The following is a 21,769-nucleotide window of genomic DNA, read 5'->3' on the forward strand; positions in this document are numbered from 1 at the left end:
TTTTCCTTCAGATAAAAGTGCTAGAATAAACATTTGTACTAGTTTACATTGCTGTGTTTTTATGAGGTTAATAACTGAACTGCCAATCAAAACCTGTATAAATATGGTAGTTAAATACCTTCTGCTTTAGAAGCATTTTATTTACAAGAGAGCTAGCCAAGATTTCCAAAGGACTGCATGGTCTGGTTTGCTTTGATCTCTTAAGCACGAGTTTCTTTATACCTCTTGTTTTGCTATTTATTACAGTCTTTGTGTGATCAGGTATGGAAAGAGCACCTGCATAGAACAAATACATCAGGCAAAGTATGACTTAAGAGGAATAATTATGCAACACACAGTTCAGCAAAGTAACTTCTGAAGAGCACTTCTGCAAAAGCACTTTTGCTGCGATGCTAAATAGAGAAGTATGCATACAATGGGCTCAGAACAAAAACAGGGCACCAGCAGCTAAAACCAACATCACACATACTACCTGGAACCTATAGCAACACATCAATCACCACTCAACTTTGATGCACATAGACAAATGTACCTTTAAATATATGCATGTATATTAAACTATATTGAAAACTGTTTACAATAATTATTTTACAAATAAGTACTTTTAACAAACTTGTGTTTATGAGTATATGTACATACAAATCTATGTATACAAACAAATATAACTAAAATTAAGAGATCACATATATATATATATATATATATATATATATATAAAGTCTCCAAGAATTTTGTTCAACCACTGCCTGTAACACTACTATCTTTAGACTCTTACCACAAATTTAGCATTGTAAATTTCAGCTTCAATAATCCACACTTTCTCTCTGGGAGTATTCCGTAAGGTGCAGCTGCTCTTTACTTAGCATAGTGAAGTTAATGAATAAGGGATATGTATAATATGCACAGATCAAAATAGAACAATTACCTCTACTGATACTAATGAAAACTTTTATCACTAGGGCAGAAACTAAATTACCTACTTGTCCAGCTAGTTTACATTAATTTTTGCTTCATGGAATGCATTTTATTCACTTGGTAGAAACAAACTTTGTCATTATTCCCCTAACTTATTTTAAAAAATGAATGAACTGGAGTTACCTTGGGCTAGCATATGTATTTTTAGGATGTTTCACTTTGGTTAAACTTTCATTCAGGTCATTTTACCACGTTAATCTTTCTCTTTTCTGGTGCTGACTTAAGACAGGATGTTATGAACACACTCCCTATTCAGGAGAGCAGAGATACACATTTGCACACCAATGATTTAAGTGTACTTTAGGCCCCAGAAATGTGACTGGGATTTATGTAGGTTATTGCTTTTCTGACTCTGTACAGACAAGATAAGATCTTGAAGTAAAAATGGTTCTGTAGATTTTAGGTATTTTATCAAAAGGAAAAAGACACATTGTGTTCCTAAAACCAGTAGAAAACCTACAGACAGAGAGCATCCTCAGCCTCGCGAAGTCCCTATTTTCTGCTACAGGGAATTTTAGGGTTTTAGTTTAGACCTGCAAAATAAAGAGTAATTAAAGCAATAACACAAAGGGAAACAGATTTGTTTAGGAGCTTGTTTTCAATTTGTTTCTGTTTCTGCACAAAACTTTCATAAATTTTACCTTCAACTTACAAGGTAATAGCACCTTATCATCATTATCCTTTTTATAAAGGCACTTTGGGAGCCTGTTCAAAATAATGTTTAAACAAGCATATTGTTATTGAACTATTAATCGGCAAAAGCCGTAACGGTATCTGAGTCAGCCTGAACTTTTGCATGTTTTCTTGAGTCCTAAGATTAGGTCTTCTAAATCTGTCAATGTCAATAAAAAAAAAGAGAGCCAGAGTATTTACAACAAAAAAGTTGAACAAAATAAATATGGCCTATTTTTGGCACACAGAGGGGCACAGGATTTTTTTTTAAACAAAAACAACCCCCTCACAAGGCAACGTACTGCGACAAATCCTTAATAACTACTTTGAAAGCATCCACCAGAACAACTGAGGTGGCATAGAGGGAACATGCTGCAGAAGGAGCCAGAGGAAAAGCACCAGAGGCATTTAAACAGCTCAGTCACCTCATGAAACCTCACTGTCACTGACACAGTATTTCCACTGAAGAGTTGCAACAGGCCAACGCTGCCAGAGAAAACCCACTAGGGAATCACTACAAGATCCAAGATAAAGCAATCCCAAGGCTTGCACAGCAAGCAGTCCAAGAGGTCCAGAGCTCAGCGAGCTGGTTTTGTGAATCGAGCCGTACATGCACATCCCTGCTGGAGCCAGAACAAGTGGCTCAGCATTCCTGGAGTCATGGCCATGGTCACCACCCCTCACAGGGAGCTGCACCTCAGCTGGCACATGGGAATTCTGGTGCATCTCCAAGTCTGCACCGAGCATTTAAGGGCTGAGTCACTGTGAGCATCCCCTCCAGGGAGCTCACCTAAGAGCCATCCCATTTTACCACACTGATGTGCCACTGGAGCCTGACCGCATTAGTATCACCAATGTTTCTTTTGGCTTACCCCAGAACAGGACTGGCCACTCCTCTGTGAGCAACACTGACCCATCCCAGAAGTCCTACAGAGCTTAGCATGATCCACTGAAAATGTCTAATAAGCTTGCTGTTAAGATTAAGAAAACATCCTTGATGTCAGACAGATTTTTCAGGTGCTAAGTTAGAAATACTGGAAGTGTAAACCTGCCAAGAGTGGAATATAGAACAGGAATCATGTCCTTACGGTATCATCTATGTACTTGAAGCTACAACTGAAAAGTAACTTAGAGAAAAGGAAGATGATATCAGATTAATTTAATTTAGGGATAATGTTATGAAAAGAGAGGTTTGCATGAGAACATTCACTTTCTAGTTTTTTCCTCTAACTTTTCACAGCATTAAATGTGATTCCTTATGCTCTTAAAAACCTTAACGTTAAAGGAAAAGCATATAATTTACAAGAAAAAATAGACCAACTTAAGTGTTTTTAGAAGTTAATTTGATTTTACTCAATGACCTTCAAGTGTGCAAGCAACCACTTACTGAGAAGTGCTGAACACTCAACTTGCAATCAAAACAAGGAAAGCAGAGGGCAGTCACACGTGTTGACTGCCTCACAGCTAGCAGGGCATCTTCATAACCTGTTAACATCTACATTGTTTTCATCTTATTGTAATTAAAAAGAAAAGTTTCCCCCTTCCAGAGTTTCAAGTCATTAACATCTATTGACAGCTATAAATGAAGTCAAGGTATTATGTAGATGGCAAGAAAAGTTTTCTTTCTTTTCAAATAGATCTAAACCAACATTGAAAACATGGCAGCATTCATACTCAAATTCCAGGCAGCATGAGTATTAATTAACTCCACAGAAAATCTGTGTTGGCGATTAAGTATTTTCCTGCATATGTATTATCCTTCTCTATACTATAAATACATAGGAACTTCCCTCCTCCCAAAATGCAAATATATACATATATACACACCAGTTATGAAATTTAAAAATCATCAGCCTGCACAGTACCATTTCAGCCTTGCTTAAAACTGTTTATTAATTAGAGTTGTAGCTTTTTCTTCTTGAAAAACCTCCATCAAGGTGAGAAGCAGAGGGAATTCTCTCCAGTTCCCATTTTTTCTTTTAATCCCAACCCGTATCTGAAGCCACTGGTCACTCTTCCTAAGGACTCTGCAACATTTATATTCCAAATCAAAACATTTCATTTTCAGATAAACCAAGATGATCCTTTTTTATTACCCTAAAGACTGAACCTTGTTCTGAGTCAAATAGCAAGTTGGCTCAAAGGCAATTCCTGATCATGCTTATCCTTTGGGATGGGGGACAGTGGAGAATTAAAAAAAAAAAAAAAAAGCCTGAAATAGCAGGAATTTGATAAGAAGAGTCTCATCAAATGTCTGATGGTAAGTGTCTTGTTCACTAACAAGCTGCAACAGCTTTAATTAGCATTGTACCACAGAACAGAAAGGTATCTGACATATACCTATATATATATATATATATAAAAGAAAGTACTACTATTATTACTGTACCTCCTTTGGACAGAAGATAATTCCTCTATGACAAGAAATTTAATTACATTTCAAAATTAATTTCAGTTAACTGTACATATAAGTTACCCTGATTTTCATTTTGATTTTAAGGTCTGCATTAACTATGATAATACATATATAGCATCCTATCAGGACATCCTAATTTTTTATGTGACACTGGAACCTACAATCAACTACAGCAAAAACAGCCACACTGTAGCAACATTAAGATGAAAAAGAAATGACCGTGAAAGAAACAGAACTGTGAAGCACATACGACCCTCCAGCTTCTTTAGAAGTGCATGGAATGAAGAAATCTACATTGCAAATTGACCGCACAAGAAAAAAAAAAAAAAGTGGCTATTTAATCAAAATAATCATTGGCCTACAGAACTCATTGCTGTCCAAAGTCCTATTCAATCAATTTACATTAAATCAAGTGCATTACTTGGGTCTTCAATGGGCCCCTCAGTGTGGTGCCTCAAGAAAAGCTGCAGAGGAACTTTTTATAAGAGTGTGTAGGGATAGGACAGGAGAGAATGGCTTTAAATTGACAGGCGGCAGGATTAGATCAGGTATTAGGAAGAAATTCTTCACTGTGAAATTCTGGGATCAGGCTGCCCAGAGAATTTATGGATGCCCTGTCCCTTAAAGTGTTCAAGGCCAGGTTGGATAGGGCTTTGAGCAATCTGGTCTAGTGGAAGGTGCCCCTTTCCATGGCAGGGGCGTTGGAACAAGCTATTCTTTCAGCTCTCTTCCAGCTGACATCACACTATGATGCCAGAGCAGCCAGAGGAGGATGTGCCCAGAAACTGGGACCCTCTCCTGAGTCACTGCCTGGTGGAGAGCAGATCCCAGGGCACAGTTAAAGTGCTGAACAGCAGTGGGGCTGGGGAACAGCTCACAGCTGATCCCACCTCAGCCAGGCAGCCAGGATGCAGACACAGCAAGTATGAGGTTACTGACGGCACCAACATAAACACCTGTGCTGTGAAGGGCTCAGAGAAGGGGGGTATTTTCTCTAAAGCACAGCATGATTATCTGTGCAGAACACACTTTCTGTAACCAAATATCAATGGGCACAATGCAAAGACTTCTTTCCAACCCTCCTCAGTACTCTGAATGTATGTGGCTAGAATTTCATTCCAAGCCTGGTAGATTTTAAATTATCATAGCATTTAAGAAAATTGTATTGCCAAATCAAGTATACAAAATCTAAACTACACCCTCTACAAGTAAGTGCTAACTGGGCCATTTTACAAATGGAAAGTCTCTGAAATTCAGAACATCATTTAGCCAAATACACACACATATATCTAGATACAGACACTATCACACACACTTGCAGCAGCATTACAAGTTTTGATACAGACTTTCTCAGAAAGAGAAAAGCCAGAGAAGAGTTCTAACTTTATTTTCACTAGAAGAGAAAGCTCAACATGTATAGTTCCATGGACCATTGTAAACAGCCTTCACACAGCCCCTCTCTCTTCTACTTGCAAGACTGCACATAGTTGTTATTTTTCACATATTCATTTTCCAACCCAAGGACATATTAATTTTCACCCCAGGACACCAACTCATCTTATTTTTCGTCTATGCTAAAATAATAAAAAAAATGCATTAATACTTCATGTTTCAGCAAAGCTTCCATCTGAAAGTCTACACAAACCACCCCATTTCTATCAGTATCATAGGAACTCTTCTTAAGAAGCCAGACAGAAAGTCCATCCCTTTTTAGAGAGATGCCCAGAATAACCCAGTAATAACCTAACTCCCTGCTGATGCAAAAGTGCTGGATTTAACCTCCTAATCTAAAATCAGGTAAACTGGAAACCCAAGCAGGGTCCTAATGGGAGAATTGGTCTCTGGACAGACTGTTCCTGAATGTAAACAGAACATCCTCAAGGCAACAGAACAGAAGCAGTTTAAACCCAGGTGACTTTCACAAAAGCTCCTATAGATCCAAGTCACTAAAATGCCAGTGGCTTTGGAAGTGGGCAAAAAAATTACTTGGTTTTAATATATGAATTCTGTTCCAGCAAAACGCTCCTTGAGTTCAAAGCTCCCCGAGGAGAAGCGCCCAAGCACAGCTGCACCCAGGCATGAGGTTACAGGGAACTGTGCAGCAATGGTGACACCTCGTGGTGCCAAACCACAGAAACACAGACCTCTCTCTTCCCAAACACAACCCACCTCATACCCACCTGTGGGCTTCTCCTGCAGAGACAGGAGCTACAAATCACATCTCTGCCTGTTTTCACACCTCCTCTATCTCACTGGCCTGTCTTAAGAAGTGTCTTCCTAAACCCTGTGTCATGGTTTTGACAAGCACACACGGAAAACAGCAGAAGTGATTACATGCAATGTTTAATGCACAACTGCTAAACGAACAGATGAAGAAAAGTAAGCCAGCCCAGCTTTAATATCTTTTGGTCAAAATTACTATAGAGAAATTACTGTAAACAAAATTTTCAAAGAAGCAAGTCAACAGGGCCAGCCACATTAAAATCAACATTGTCATTAATAATTTTTATTTCAGCTACATAAAGGATTCTTTTCCTTGGTTCTGGTATCTCTCATCCCCAACAGATGCTCAAATGTGTTACTTTCTGCAGGTTCACAAACAGAAATCTCAGATTCCACACATCATCACACTGCATGCATTTGAGAAGTCAGTTTGCCTCCCCACTGCAGAAGTTAGTGCCGTGTTTTCCCCAAAGATACAAATTTTAAAAAGCAGGGTGTCTATCTCTTTCTTTAAGTGCTCAATATAAAAATAAAAGAAAAAAAGCAACTTTAAATGCTATTATTAAACCAAAGTAGGAAGGCAAGAAATGAAAAGCACTTTTTATTGCTCTGCTTGGGCTTCAGGAGGGTTGCAGGAGTGAATTTAGAAGTGACTTGGGTATGTGACAAAACAAGAATAATTTCATGCAATAGAGCAGTTAACATTTCAACTTGTTTTGGGGAAAGAGTCATTTTCTAAAGGAAATCTCCCTTCAGCTTCCCACCTGCATTTCTTCCTCATGTTCATACACGCACAGTAACTTAATTTTTCAAGTGACACCTGAAATCAATTATTTCACACAGCTAAAATGGCACCTATGTAGTATCTAAAAGATGACAGATCAGTATCACCCCAAGACATTTAGTTTTCTAAAATATGCATGAAAATTTTATTAGTTACACAGATCAACAGTAAGGAACCACTATAAAATGGGTGGAGTTTCTGCAGGTAAATTGTAACAATTGCCTTCTTTCAGGAACTGCATGCCTTGCCTGTGATGTGAAAATCCATTAGGAATTTCTGAAATGGTTACCATAATATCCATACCGTGACCACTCTATGGCCCCTCGGGCTTACCCACGAATATTTTTTAATGAGTTTATTCTACATCCAGGGTTATTTTCACATCCCTCCTAGAGCAGAAACCTCAGTTACAGAGCACAGGGCACGGATATGCTTCGTTTGCTGGAAAGGCTGAAGGAAGAGGCCAAAGAAAACATGGGGGTCCTTGTGCAGTAACTGGAGGGTGCAAAGAAACTGGAATGCACAGGACTGGGGAGTTTTAAGAGCTAGAGGAAAACTGGTTTTACATAAAGTGAAAGAGTAAGGGATTTCAAGCAGGACTAGAGAATCCAAGAGCAGGATCCCTTGGAAGAGAAATAGCTCTGTAAGATGCAATCTTTAGAGCTTGGAGGAAAGAGATATGAACAGTACTCTAGAGGAGGAAGACTACAGAGGAAAATCTCAAATAGTAGGGGTGAAATTAACTCCATACCTGCTCTAGAAGGAAGTGGACACATGTAACCACTGTTCCTCTTCTATTTTACCCCCTTTCTCTTCAGTCTCAAGAGCAGTAGGTCTGTCTGTTTTGTGACCATGAGAGCTCCTGGCCCTTGGAAGAGCCACTGGTAGCAAAACCTCTCAGCAACATTCCACTCTTGTGAAATTGCACAAGTACAAATTAACTCTGTGTTCAACAGCAGATACTTTTGGCCCTACCACTTACTCCTTGGCAGCATGGTTTAAGCACAGATAGATGTTCTTGTAACATCCTGATTCAAATATATCCATAAAGCAAGCAACATTTTCAAATTGCTGTTGGCTAAGGCCATGTTTTGCAAACTTGAAACTGATATGAAGCTTACCTATTTTTTTTTGAATTTTCATCTTTCCCTCTTTTAACTCCAAAAATTCTTGTAATCAGAGCACTAAAAAGAAGTGTAGATGAATTTCGTACCTAAAGGAAAAGAAATAACAGCTGTGCTTTAAAAATCCCTTTGAAATGCATGGGGTTTTTTTTAAATACAGCCATTAATGTAGAGTCAAAAAGAATAACTGCTGAGTGAAAAGTGTGCTACAGGTCAGCACATGGAAACTATTAATTCAGAGCATCCTTCCAATGAAGATGGTACTACTGGAAAGTTCAGGTTCTTTGAAGATGTCTGTCTTCATTATACAGATTACATCCATATTTTTAATGATTCAAAGCATTCACCCTTATGCACAGCAGATCATGAAGTGTTCTGCCTGAATATGCCATATGAGATCTTTAATTCCAGAGCAAAATAACAGGATGAATACAAAAGCACTTCTTACTAAGTGCACTGACTCAAAATTTAACAGCCAGAGAGACTTTAACCTATAAGGTAACCTTTATCGCTACTTTTTGTGGATATCAGCACTTCATAGCAAGAAAAATTAAACAAAAAAAAACAAAAAAAAAAACAAAAAAAAAAAAAAAAAAAACACCACCCCAAAACCAAACCATCACCAAGACCATCTACATTATTTTTTACTGTACCTTAAAATGTTACATTCCAGAAATTGTAGCACTGGCATTTATAGCCATGACCAATACTTCACTGAACAGGACCACTCTAGATCCTGTTAAACTAGAGAAGTAAAATTAAGAATTAACTTACTGCCCAGACAGGTGACATAAACCCTAGAATTGATGCTTTTATTCCATCTGCAACATAAGGCATGATGTTTTCACCTAAACGTGTATCCCTGTACAGTGCCCGAAGGATATTTAAAGCATGAACCTGTGGTGGGAGAAGAAATAAATGAAAAACATAAATTCATTAGTAAACATCTTAAATTTAGTTTATGTAATTACAACAGTGAACATGCAAAGCATAAACAATCTATATGCACATTTACAGCACTTTATTATCATATTAAACACAAGAAATACTGCTGCTTAAAAATGTATTAAAATAGTGCTGCAGTAAACACTGTTAATAACAGTTACAGTTTAAACTATATTCCTCTAACAACTATAGTCCAGGCATTGCAAGTGAAGGCCAACATTCTTTTATCCTTAGCTTATCATGGCTGTAAAAATAACTTTTGGTGTCCAGAATCATCTTTTCCAACATTCTTGACACGCTGTAGATACCGTGAGAAAAAATAAACTACAACTCACAGGAGGGCAATTTTAAGCTAAAACTGACAGCCAGGCTTACTTTACCATGTGGAGCATTTTCTGATATTTCTCTACCCTCTGTAAGGCAAGGTGGTAAGACACACAGCTTCATGGACTTTGACAAGGCTACATAAATTTATACCAGCAGAAAATCTGGCCGAGTCATTAGGACATCCTCCTGTGTATTGTGAACAAATTATAGCTTGCACTTACAAACAGAAATTAAATTATAACATTTTGAAGAGAAAGGTCATGCCTTTAAAGTAAGTTTTTTACTATTCCAAATCTATGTACTTCAGTTTTAGAAGTTACTAAGTATTACTAAAATTAGTTTCCATGCAGTGTTTTACTATGATTCATGCGTAAGTAACTCATTTATTTACTTTAAATGTAAGCAAAGCTTGCTTGGTCATTTACAAACTTGTAAAAAGGAAGTTACTTATCTATCTGTTTAGAAATAGACTCTAGGCAGTAAATCGCTCATATGTCACTTCATTTGCTGTACTAGAGAAAAGCTATGGAATTATGCCCAATCCATTTTTTAGTATGTTTTACAGTAACTTCATAACCTCTGCACATGCAAACCCATTTTAAAACCTAGCTATAGATAGTAAGAAGAGAATATCCTCATTAAAAACACACACTTTTTTAACCGCTTGAAATAGCGTAAACACACTTTTAACGTTTGCCTTTTGATGAGAGGCTGAATTTTACCTGTGGAATTACACTTAAAGGTTCATTCAAAGGTGCAGCCAGAGATATCAATTCTTTCATTGTCATTTTCAGCAAATCTGTTTTGCCCTTCTTTGGTTCTGATGCCAACAAAGCCTACAGAAAGGAGAAAAAATTTAAAAATCAGGTGTTTCTAGCCATTTCTCTTGTATTACCACTTCTGCTCTCATTCCTGTATGTACCATACCACAGCCTAGCTTCTGACCATACAGAATGAGGAAAAATTTGCAAAAAATGAAGGTTCAGTTTCAACTCAGCTTTGTTCAAAGCCTCTCAGTATAAAAATCAAAGCATTTTTGGACAGCAGAAGTATCTGTACTATACATATTTACTAGTATGGATTTTGTTTTTTCCTAGTATGGATTATGTTTTTTTTTTTTTAGGTTAATAACACCTATTTGAGATGACAAAGGCTGGCCAAATAACAAATTCTGGTTGGCAACACAGGATAAAACAAGCAGCACATTTTTAAAAAAGGGAAGAGATGCATTCATCTCCAAACAGTATTTTTCAGTGACTAGGACATCCAGCTGAGATGAAAATATTCTAAATTACTTCTCTAAAATTCAGAACTGAATTTAGAACAGTCTCTCTCTCTTTATCTAGTAGCTCTTGTTGAATTTTTCCAAGTTAGTACAAATAGTTAATCAGAAATCATTTATTACCAATAAAAGATTATTATCCACTTGTGCTTTGGGGCCTAGAGTCTGTTCAGCATCAGTAAGAACCAAATGAATTACAGAGTTTAGGCAGAAACCCAGGAGTAGTTTCTGTCAGTTTATCTTTAATGACAGGAGAAACAGAGAGGGCAGCTGGGAGAAAAAAGGTGTTCATGAAGTATAAAATAGAAAAGAACGACTTGAAGACTAAAATTTCATAATGTTAAAGCTGAAAATCATATTTTCCCACCCACTAACTGGAGCTGCACTTTTGCACTATTCAGTAATAACATTCCTGTTTTAAAGAGGTCATGGAATGGTTATAACCTTAAAAATTATATATTCTCATTAAAATAGATGTGTTTTAGATTAACAAGAACACATCACAGGATGAAAATAGCAAAGAGACCACACTGCATTAATAAAATAACCTTCTTTTACTATTGTTGGGATACACATTGTAACGTGTATTTTTATTATCTAAATGCCACATGGCATTGAAGGTTCAATTCATTTAACTAAGTCTAGGGGCACATTCCAACTGCCAAAGAAAACTATCACCTCTCTTTACTATAAAATTATAATCTGGAAACAGTTTATTTCAGACTGATCTCACTGTTAATTTCAAACTTTCCTGTTAATTGACTAGACTTTGTAGTCTTCCAGAGCTGTCAAAAAAGAAGCTTCTGACCTGTTTATCCACAGAGCTGTGGCACAGTGCAAGCTTTCTCCTCTGGAGTCAATAGCCAACTGCAGACTACATGTTTTCTGCAGTGGGCTATCACTGGGTCCCATCTAGTCCTTACAGTAACCTAACTTTTTACATTAAAAATTGATTCAAACATGCTTTTTTTTTATTTCCACATTGTCAAGATTAAAACTAGATGATGTCCACCATATTCAAACTGTGTGGTGTGAATGGGGAAAACACAAAATCACCAAATTCCTTCTGCGGACAACTTACTCTTAGAAGTGAGAAAGATATTTAACTGCTGAATCTGAGAAGGAAAAATGTGTCTAAAACCAGTGCCCTACTTCTGCTCTCTGCTGCCTTGCACACACATCCAGCAAAGCCAGGAGCAGGCTGTGACTGACACAAGAGGTCAGACAGAAGCTGGCTGCCTCAACTTTCTCAGGGCATACTCAGAGTGGAAAACAAGCAAGATGAATTATTCTGGCAGCGAGAGCTTGCTCCCAGCAGTCCCTCAGATCCTTGGAACGTGCTTGAGACTGTACTTCAGAGAGTGGAGAAAGTTACAAATTGTATAGTTACTCTTGGACTCTTGTCTTAGAAAACTGGTTGAAAATCAAGATCATGGAGGTTAATTTAGGGGAAAGCAAATATGGCTGCTTTAAGGACCGAAGGAATGAAAATATGTGAAATGTAATCTGCAAACCAACTCTGCAGTGACTGACCCCACAAGGATGTAGATGAGCTGCTGCATACTAATGTGGGGCACTCAGCAAGCGGAGACACTTCAAGCAGAGAGAAAACACTGCCAACCTGCCATCAGTTCTGAACTTGGCAGAAGTTAAAGAGGCTGGGATTAATGGAGCTGAAGGTAGCACAGGGAGTGGGAAGAATGTGGGAGCATGGCCCCACGTTCACAGAAAGAAGTCTTCAGTAATCTATTCCTTCACTGCACTTGAGACAGCCAGTCAACAACGGTGAGCGTGACACTGTTACTCGTGCTTCAGTGAGTGGCCTTACCAAGTTCTTTGCAGTATTTAATAGGCCACCATTTTACAATTCTGAGAAGGTCTGTTCATATTTTACCACCCTCCTACACTGAAGTAGCACATAGTTACATGGTTAACAAAGCCTTACTTAATCTGTGAATTAATCTATGAATTTGCCAAAATTATTACAATTGTAACACAAAGCCTAAATACAATCTTTAGAAATGTCATTGAAATCTACCACAAACCAGAAAGCACAAGAGTCAATAGAACTGTGATGCCAAACACGGTTTAACTACAAACGGCTTCTTGTCTGCACAAAGGCCATGGAAGTCTGTATTAAAAAAAGGAAAAAATCAACTGTTTGGTCAGAAGGGGTTGGAGTTGGAAAAAAAATACATAATTTCCCTTTTTTTAATGTCCTATCTGGAGAATACATTTAAATCAGAGGCCGTGATGTTAGCTGGTACCTGTATGTAGAAAGGAATTCCCGCACTCCGTCTGGTTGCACACAGTGTGGAAGAAGGATCACAAGATTTGATTTCCTTTAACACACAGCTTAGCCAGTGCTCTGGCATCTTGTGCAGACTCTCATTGTTACATCTACATCAAACAGATATATAAGAAACATGAAACAAGTGAACAAAACAAGGACAAAGTCAAAGAAAGCATTTAGCAACCTTAAGAATATTTCTTACTGTATCTTAACATCTCCAAGCACATACACAGATTTTCATTATGAAATAAGATGAATTTTTTAAAAATTGTACATTTTTCCAGTGTTGGTACAAATGATATTAACCTTACTTATTAAGTGTCACTAGCAAAATATATTTAACTGAACAGAAAACATGGTTCTGTGCTTCCATGCTGCAACAGTTCTCTTCTGCCAAAAATTATTATCATGTTCTGGAGAAAAAAACAAAGACATATGCACATCAGCCACTGTGTAGGAAGTGACACTTCACAAATTTCTATCTTTGTTGTCACACAGTAGCTGATGCATGACCCTTACACTAATAATCATGTTTGTAACCATACAACCTGAAACTGAAGCCCCTCAAAGTAAGGACACAGTTTGTAAACAACCCTGCAAACCTCAGAGCAATGGAAGGAATGAAAACAAGACATAGTGCTCTTTTCAATACTAAGTCAGTCAAACTTTTTGTAAAGCACCTAAATTGCTCTCCTATCATCAAATACTCCTCCTCTGCAGTTATAAAACTCAGCACTGCCTGAAAGGCAAAGGACTTCCAAGGACAAGGAAAAACTCAAGTCTGCTTCAATTACGGGTGCTGCTCAGTTCAATGAAATGTACCACATTCAGTGTGCAACACTAGCCCATTAATCTTACGTCAATGTTCCAAAAGGATCATTTCTATTAACAGGACATTGTTATTAAAACCTGTCACACTGGTTTGACACGTGATTCAGAGCAGAAGAAATAATTCATCACTGTGGGCAATACAACTGCAATTATCTCAACCATGCAGAACTTGCCTTACCTAAAAATATAAACTATAATTAAAGTCATGATTAAGTAGTGAGACCTTATGGTAAGACTACAATCAACTTTTCTACCTGGGTGACTGAAAAAAAGAATTTAAAAGAAAAGGTAAAAGGCAGCAAGTTCTGATGTAAAAACCAAAATCAAATGGAAGGTGTCCATATATTCCCTTCTTCATCCTCCTCTTATTAAAGCAAGAATTTACATTGGCTAAAAACCCGATTGTGAACAATAAATGAGGTTTTAATCTGCAGTGAAACAGTCCTTTCCTTCTTTTACAAAAAGTCTAGAAAATTAGTAGTGCAGAAAACTGAGGTCACAGGAAGTACTAGACAGATCAGCAGAAGACACAGAACACTTCTTACTCTTCAGTAATTCCTGCAGGATTTCCACCACATTTCTTACACTGCTGCCAGGTATTCTCCCCATTTTTTAAGGGCAGTACCTCTTCAAAAGGGCAGCCAGAATGCAAACCACCAGTCCAGAGTTCAAGAGGAACTGGGCTTCCCAAGCGCTACGTCACCTTGTACCATAGCATAAAAGAATATCACTTCCTACCTCAAGTCTATGACAGACGCAATCAGATTAACCTGGAAACTCACAGTGAGTTCTCTTTTCTTTAACTACTCTCTTTCTTTTGCTGGTAAGTGGCTTGCCCTTGCTTACTTTCAGGATTCATTCCTTTGCTCACTTTTGGGTACACAATGAGGATACAACTCTAGGACAGACCACACAACACTTCTCACGGATCTCCTCCATGAGTCTCAGCAGTTAAGACATGATTTGCAGTTCTCTTCATCCACATCAATACATTCTGCAAAATCTGCTCCTTCAGATCATGGAGGTACCTGGTCTTACCTCCCTAGGTAAGCAGAATTTAAATGTCTTCATTCAAACGTGCAGAGAGAACAGTGCTCATCTCTCTTCAGTATGTTATCTCAGTATTAACACTAACACCCCATGAGAAATACCTACATCTGCTGGGGTGCAGAGGAGCACAAAGTAAAGCATTAAGGAAATATTTAGAAGTTGCTATGTAGCACACTGAATACTTTATTCTTAAGTAAACTGAGGGATTTTTCTCCTCTCAATATTAGTAGAAAGAGGAGAAGCATACCGAAGTCAAATAAACTTCAGACTCCCTTAAAGCCACATTGCTTTGATCCTGCCACGAGTAATTCTACCTTGTTCAGTCACCCACCAATGCACTTTTATTTATGAGAAGGTGAAAGAGTTACTGCTGTAGGGTTAGAAACATTAGAGACTATTGACTTTGCAATGGAGATGACTACTCCCTTCCATTTGGCAGCTCTGTCTCCTTGTGGTCTGGCAAGAAGAATATTGTCATATGAAGCAGGTGGCCCTAAATTTTAAGAATAACGAAGCTTTACAATAAAAAAAGTTAAACCCTCAAGATCAAATGTCATTTTCCAGAATGAAATAGTAATTATTTCTACCAGATAAAACAAATACTGTTGATAATGAAAATATAACACAGTGAGCTGATAGACAAATTATTCAAGATGCAGTATATTAAGTGTAATCCACAAGTTTCTGTCTATTAATCTGTCAGTTAGAACAATTTCATGCATGCCCCAAACCCTTTCTGTGATCAGTATCAATGAGTACAAAAGCCTGGCAATCCTAAATTCAAGCTAAACTCCTCTCCCTAAGTCATATATCTGTATTTTCTCCTATCTGAAATAAATGGTGTGCTAACAACGGGCCATCCTTGAATTTGGCTTGCCTGGATGCAAATGCCTTGTGGCATAAACATCATATGACCAGAAGCATCCAGAATTCAGTGTTTCCAATCACTGTAAGCAGTTACTATCTAGGGGAAAAGTGGGGTTCTTTCACAATTTTTTTCTCTCTCAACAGGCCTGCAGTATTATTCTTTTTCACATAAGTAACGTGATTCTCACTTTTTATAGACACAATACTGCCCCTGGTACTTCTCAGACCAGAATCTAACCTCAAAAACACATTACTATTCAAGTTACAAGTCTACTTTTAAGAACAACTCCTCTGAAACTGCAAAGTCCTTCCACTTGCATCCTCCTTTTCATAGCATCTCCTCTACATGAAACAAAATTTTCCAGATTATATAGGTGCACTGAGAAGGGTTTGAGGTTTCTCTATCAATGAAGCAGAGCAGAGAGAACCTTGGGTGGCTCCAAAATTTCAGAAAGACAATATCATTACCCCATCTCTCACACCAAGCAGGAAAAGAAATTTGGAGGGAAAACATGAACAGGGTTAAAAATTAATACATTTACAACCTGAGCAGTGCCTTAACATTGTATCTCATACTTCCGGATGTCATATATTTCCTAACAATATACACATCTCAATATATAAGAATAATTTTTCTCCCCCACTTACTTTCTCTCCCTTCAACACTCTTTCCTTCACATCTCTGATTACACTTTTGCTGAAAATTTATTTACAATTTTGGTAAGTTTCACTAGAAATTCCATTAGTGATACTTCCATTTTACAAGTCTTCCTGGCAGATCATAGCAGGTTGGGAAAGCAAAGAGTTACAGTCACTTCAGAGCAACAAAATGAGATAGAAGCAGAGTTTTCTGCAGCAGATTAGCAGGAGGTCTATTCCCAGTTCCCCAAAAAAATACCACAGAAGATCAGACACTGACTAGGTACAGGTAAATAATTTTCACTGATACTGACAGATTAAACATTTTTAAAATAAAAGCATGATTTTTACCTTTATCTTTTAGTAAATTTTCCAGAAAGCTATTATGGACCTAACTTACTGCATTGCCTAAAATAGTGCTCACCATGTTTAAGTTCCAATCAAATATTTTAAAGTGTTCAAAATAAATTATTCCTAAGTAAACACATTGTGCTGTATGACATTACTCTTCCCAAACCCTACCCTTGCACTCTACAACTTTAGTGAACAAAAGCACTACCTCCATAGCTATGCAATACCATTTCAAATCTCCTGTGATCTACCTGATCTCTCAGCAAAGACATCACTGAATAAAAGAAATGCAAAGCAGGCAAAATGTCATTTGGGACAGAGAAATTGCTTGATTAATAAGGATTACAGGAGATTCAAGTTTTCAAGTTTAAAACAGATTTCTGACTTCCCTGAACCACCATGTTATCAGATCAAATGAGCACTTTTAAATTTCTCCAGGCCTTTGACAGGAAATAGTCTTTTTAAAAATACATTGCTTATTTCATTGATATGAATGTTGCTTGTTATGTAACTGTATGGTTTTCTGAAGGTGCAGCTGCAGGCAACATTAAGCAGGCATGACAAAGGCAGCACTACACTCCCAGAAGGAGTATCAACAGGGAAAGAGAAGAATGGTAACTTGCATATTAGAGCAGACTCAGCATTTTACATCCAAATTTCAAGACAGATCAATTTCATCAGGTTGGTAAGAAATCTCTGCAGAGGAAATATTTTTCTTTCACCACTAACTCAAACAGGTCTGAATACTATCATTCTGTCTAGAAAAAAGTCTGCTCTTGGTTCTTATAAAGACTGGTTTAAGGGCTGTACAGCTAGAAGCAAGCTCAGATAAAAAACACTGCAGCATAAAGTTTTTAAAAAGTGCTTGGCTATAAATAAGTGAAGGACTGTGTTCAACTGGAGTCATTCATAAATGCCTGGGAAAAGGATCTGGCACAGTCTTAGTGATAGATTTTTTACTGTGTTTTACAGAAAGAACAAATTCAAGTGTCAGGGATGTTTCTGCCCATCCTGAGTTCAATCCTGTTGAACAAATTATCATGCTAAGCTGTACATTACTTAAGCTGCCTCAGACAAAAGCTTTCTCCTCTGGCATTTGTGGATGCAGCAGTAAATTAATACAGATTCTCTCACACATGCTTCAAAGCTGCCCATGAGCCTCTCAGCTACGAAGAGAGGCAGGCCAGTTGAGATTCACTTGCAGAATGGAGTCCCCCAGCTGCAGTAGGGGACATGGAAAGACTCCATGATAATCAACAGATCTGCAAGGCAGCTGCATTCACTGAGACTTAATTCGCCCCTTTTGGAGGAGAGTCTCAAAATACTCCTCATATCCCAGGAGGACCAAATCAAAGAGTCATTTCCTGTTCTGGTATCAGTCTCCTTTCTCCTTTGTTTTAAATACAAATATAAGCCTTGAGACCTGTAGTTCCTGGAAAATATTGTCTTTCGTTGAAACGAATGTATGTCCACAGAGCTGCTCTCCAGTTCTTATAAATCTTTTTTCCCAAAGGAACACTCCCTCTACTTGAAATATCTTAACTTTAAAAATGCTGGGAAGTATGGATAAGCAAAAAAATTGTAACAGACAACTGCTAACTGAGAAGAGAAAACTTCCTTAGTTTTGGAGGACTATTATTTTGGATGATACATACATATCACTTAATGTCTGAATAATTTTCAGGGAAGCAGAGTTCTCTTGGGCTTGGCTCTTCATTTTTCAACCTACCATAAGGCTGCTGTTAAGTCAATTGTGCTGCATTAAATACAATGGCAGAAAGCAGAAGCAACAAACACATCAGCAACTTTTCCAAAGTCTGGGTAGATTTGCTCTATTCTATTTGCCTCAGCTTTTAAAAGAAATTTAAAAACTGAAAATCAAAGAAGACAGCAAGACTGCATGTTTTCTATGTTTTCCATTATTTCCTGCTTTTTACTTTGCCTTTGCTACAAGACAGTCCTGCATATTGACTGAGATCAGACCAGTGGGGCTGTACCTGTTTGGATTACCTCCCTTCTAGTCTCAAATAGACTCATGGTAGTCAAAGGTCAGTTTGTTGGTTGTTTTTTTAAACCCTATTACTCTGATGGCCAGACAATCTCTTCATGTAGATGAGAGAAAACTTGCATTACCTTAGAACTTCCTGAACCAAATTTTCATGGTATAGAAGAACATCCCAATATGTAAACAAGTGTATATAAAACATAAGAACAGGCAAAAAGATAAGGAGTTTCTTTTTTTCTTTTTGAGTAAACAACCAAGTGTAAAGCAAGGTTGTATGAGTGCTCAACAAAATCCTCAGGGCAATTTGAAATCCCTCAGATTGCTATCACCTGAAAGAAAACAACATTCCTTGGAGAGAGATATCACCAAGAAAATCATGGCATGCAGTTTAACATCTCACTGGCACAGAGAATGAGCACCAGCACAGGTCAAATACCATTACTGCAGCAGTGCTGGTACATGGATGCAGCAGCCTCACCCAGCATCCTCCAGCAGAGACCAAGCCTCAGTTTTGTTGGGAAAATTTTCTGAGGGGACACACAGTGAACCTGATCAGCCAGCCACTCTGTACTAAAAGCATCAAAACTGTTTCCAGTTTGAAACAAAGAAGAAACGGATCTGCACTCAAACTGGCTGATGTGGGCCAAAAGGAACACAGTGGTTACTTAACCTGGCATTGGTGTGAAAATACAGTACTTCAAATTGAAAATCTGACTGGTGTTTCATATTTAAAAAGAAAAACAACAACAACAAAAAAAGCCTACCAAACTCTACCTAGTCAGTAGAAATTTTCTCTTATTAAAACATGGATAGGATATAAACACTGTATACCACAAAGAAACATAACCAGCACTTGAAATCAGTAGCTAAGCATGTAATGGAAATTCCAATGATCTTGCCCAGACCTCAGGACAATTCTGTTCATTAAGTTCTTCTAGGAAACTATAAAGTTACAAGGGGAAAGAAAAAAACCAGAGTGCATATCACTGTCAGGTAGTCTTCCAAATGTCACAACAACCAACTCAGTGACAGGTAAGAGAAGTTTCCAAGAAAATGTCCTGGCTAAAGCAAAAAAGTCTGGCATACATTTTCATAAAGGACCAGAAAAAGGGAGTGAGATGGAAGAACTCTACACTCCTACTTTTCCCAAGAGTTTTTAAGAGCTGTTCAGGAAACTAACACACCAGAAATTAAGAAAAATGTAGCAAGCATTATATGTCTGTATCATTTTTCAATGCCTAAGCACTATCTCTAACCATGAGTATTGTAGTCCAAGTCACAGACATCATGTAACTGTCATAATCCTGCCCACACCAAACTTAAATAAAATCCACATGAAAGCATGGATCTGCCTGCACAGCCAGTTTCAGGATCAATGCCAGAATTTGGTAAAACTTATATTACACAGTAAGTTGCCCATGTTCTACCTGGAAAGCATTTCTGTAAGTTGCACGAAGCCAGCATATGCCAATTCAAATGCACCCCTGTGCCTTGATTGCAGCAGATGATGTTTAAAGTAATCACCAATATTTTTAACCTAAAAAGGAAAGAAAAAGTTACTAAGCCATTTGAAATTACATAGACATAATTTATTTATATATGCAAAAATATTTTGCAGTTCAAAGCAGCAATCCCCCCCCCCGGTTGGAAGGGTCACTGGTACAAACAAAAGGCAACTAGAAGTCCTATAATAAACAACCACTTACTTTAATTATAAGAAATATTATACTCACTCTTTTTTTTAGGTTAAGGGGGTAGTTCTATATTCTTTTAAAAAGTTCAAAAGTATAAAGGACATGAAATTGGTTATTTGTCCATGAGAGACATATTCAGATTTTAAGGGAAGAAGGTGACAACTCTGATTTTCAGGGGAAACAAATGCAGAATCCTTCTTGTTTGACCACACTCTTGCCTAAAACCCCAAGGAAAATGTCAAAGCACAACAGCAGAAAAAAAAAAAAAGGTAAAATTATTTAGAATACAAAATTAAAACTCTAGAAATTGTACCAAAGGGAAACAAATTTACATTAGATTAGGTAATACATAGACAAATACAAATTTCTAACATTCCAGAATTCTGCATAATTGTTGTTGACCATTAGAAACAATTATAAAATGAATATGATGTTGTAGTAATGTGAGCTATTTTTAAAAGCATTAAAATTGTAAATGTGATGACTAAACTTTCCTTTATAGTTAGTTTCTAGAGCTCTATTGCAACACAAAGCTTTTAAATCTGTTTGGAAGTTTACAGATCCCCACAATCTCATTCCACAAAGCGTAGGCTGTCTTGTTTGTTGGGTTTTTTTTCCTCATAATTCTCATTAACTTTCAAGGTCTAAATCAAAGTTTCCACTTAATTTGTTTAAAATACATAGCACATACTTAATGCTTTTATTAAAATTTACTTCAGAAGTCTTTCCTAAATTCACAGGCTAGAAGCAGCACTACCATAACTCAGTTATTGGCCTGAAATTTAGAATATAACAGGTGAATCCTACTAATTCAACAATCAACAACATACTCTTGCTACTGAGGGCAAGAATCTGGGTATTCAAGATATAAATTCTCTCCAAGATGTTCCAAAATATTAATACAGGCCATGGGACAACTAAGTCTTTACTTCTACTGCCTGTTTCTTTTCACTTTGGCACACAGCTCTGGCAAGCTTATCTCCCAAAACTGTCCTAAAACTTCCCAGGTGAGACAAACAGGAGTTTGAGGAAGAGTTAAATGTTCCTCCAGACTCGGAGCATTAATGACTTGCATGTCATATGACAAAAACAACACAGAATCTTCATTAGATGTTTCTCTATTACCTGATGGTTACATGATACCTATTGATACTGATTTTCTTAACAGGCAGAGAGCTCTGAGTCCTGTCTCTGGACTTTCAGCATCAGATGGAAAATGAAAGTAGAATATGCACTTGTAGAGAGAGACTCCTCCAGCTGTACTCTGCATTTCCTGTGTTTATTATTTCTA

General features: G+C 37.5%; 1 protein-coding gene across 3 annotated transcripts in view; it reads right to left on the reverse strand.

Annotated features, from left to right (window-relative positions):
• THADA (THADA armadillo repeat containing) overlaps window positions 1-21,769 on the reverse strand; it is a 151,823-nt gene that overhangs the window by 108,999 nt on the left and 21,055 nt on the right. For all 3 annotated transcript variants that reach the window (XM_083857543.1, XM_083857545.1, XM_083857544.1), the window contains 5 exons: window positions 20,212-20,321; window positions 13,016-13,148; window positions 10,189-10,302; window positions 8,969-9,091; window positions 8,192-8,283 (listed from right to left, as the gene is read on the reverse strand). In XM_083857543.1, coding sequence (XP_083713669.1) covers window positions 8,192-8,283; window positions 8,969-9,091; window positions 10,189-10,302; window positions 13,016-13,148; window positions 20,212-20,321 — 572 coding nt within the window. The remainder of the gene's footprint in view (window positions 1-8,191; window positions 8,284-8,968; window positions 9,092-10,188; window positions 10,303-13,015; window positions 13,149-20,211; window positions 20,322-21,769) is intronic.

The sequence above is a fragment of the Zosterops lateralis genome, assembly GCF_965231275.1.
Source record: "Zosterops lateralis genome assembly, chromosome: 3".
Classification (NCBI taxonomy): Eukaryota; Metazoa; Chordata; class Aves; order Passeriformes; family Zosteropidae; genus Zosterops; species Zosterops lateralis.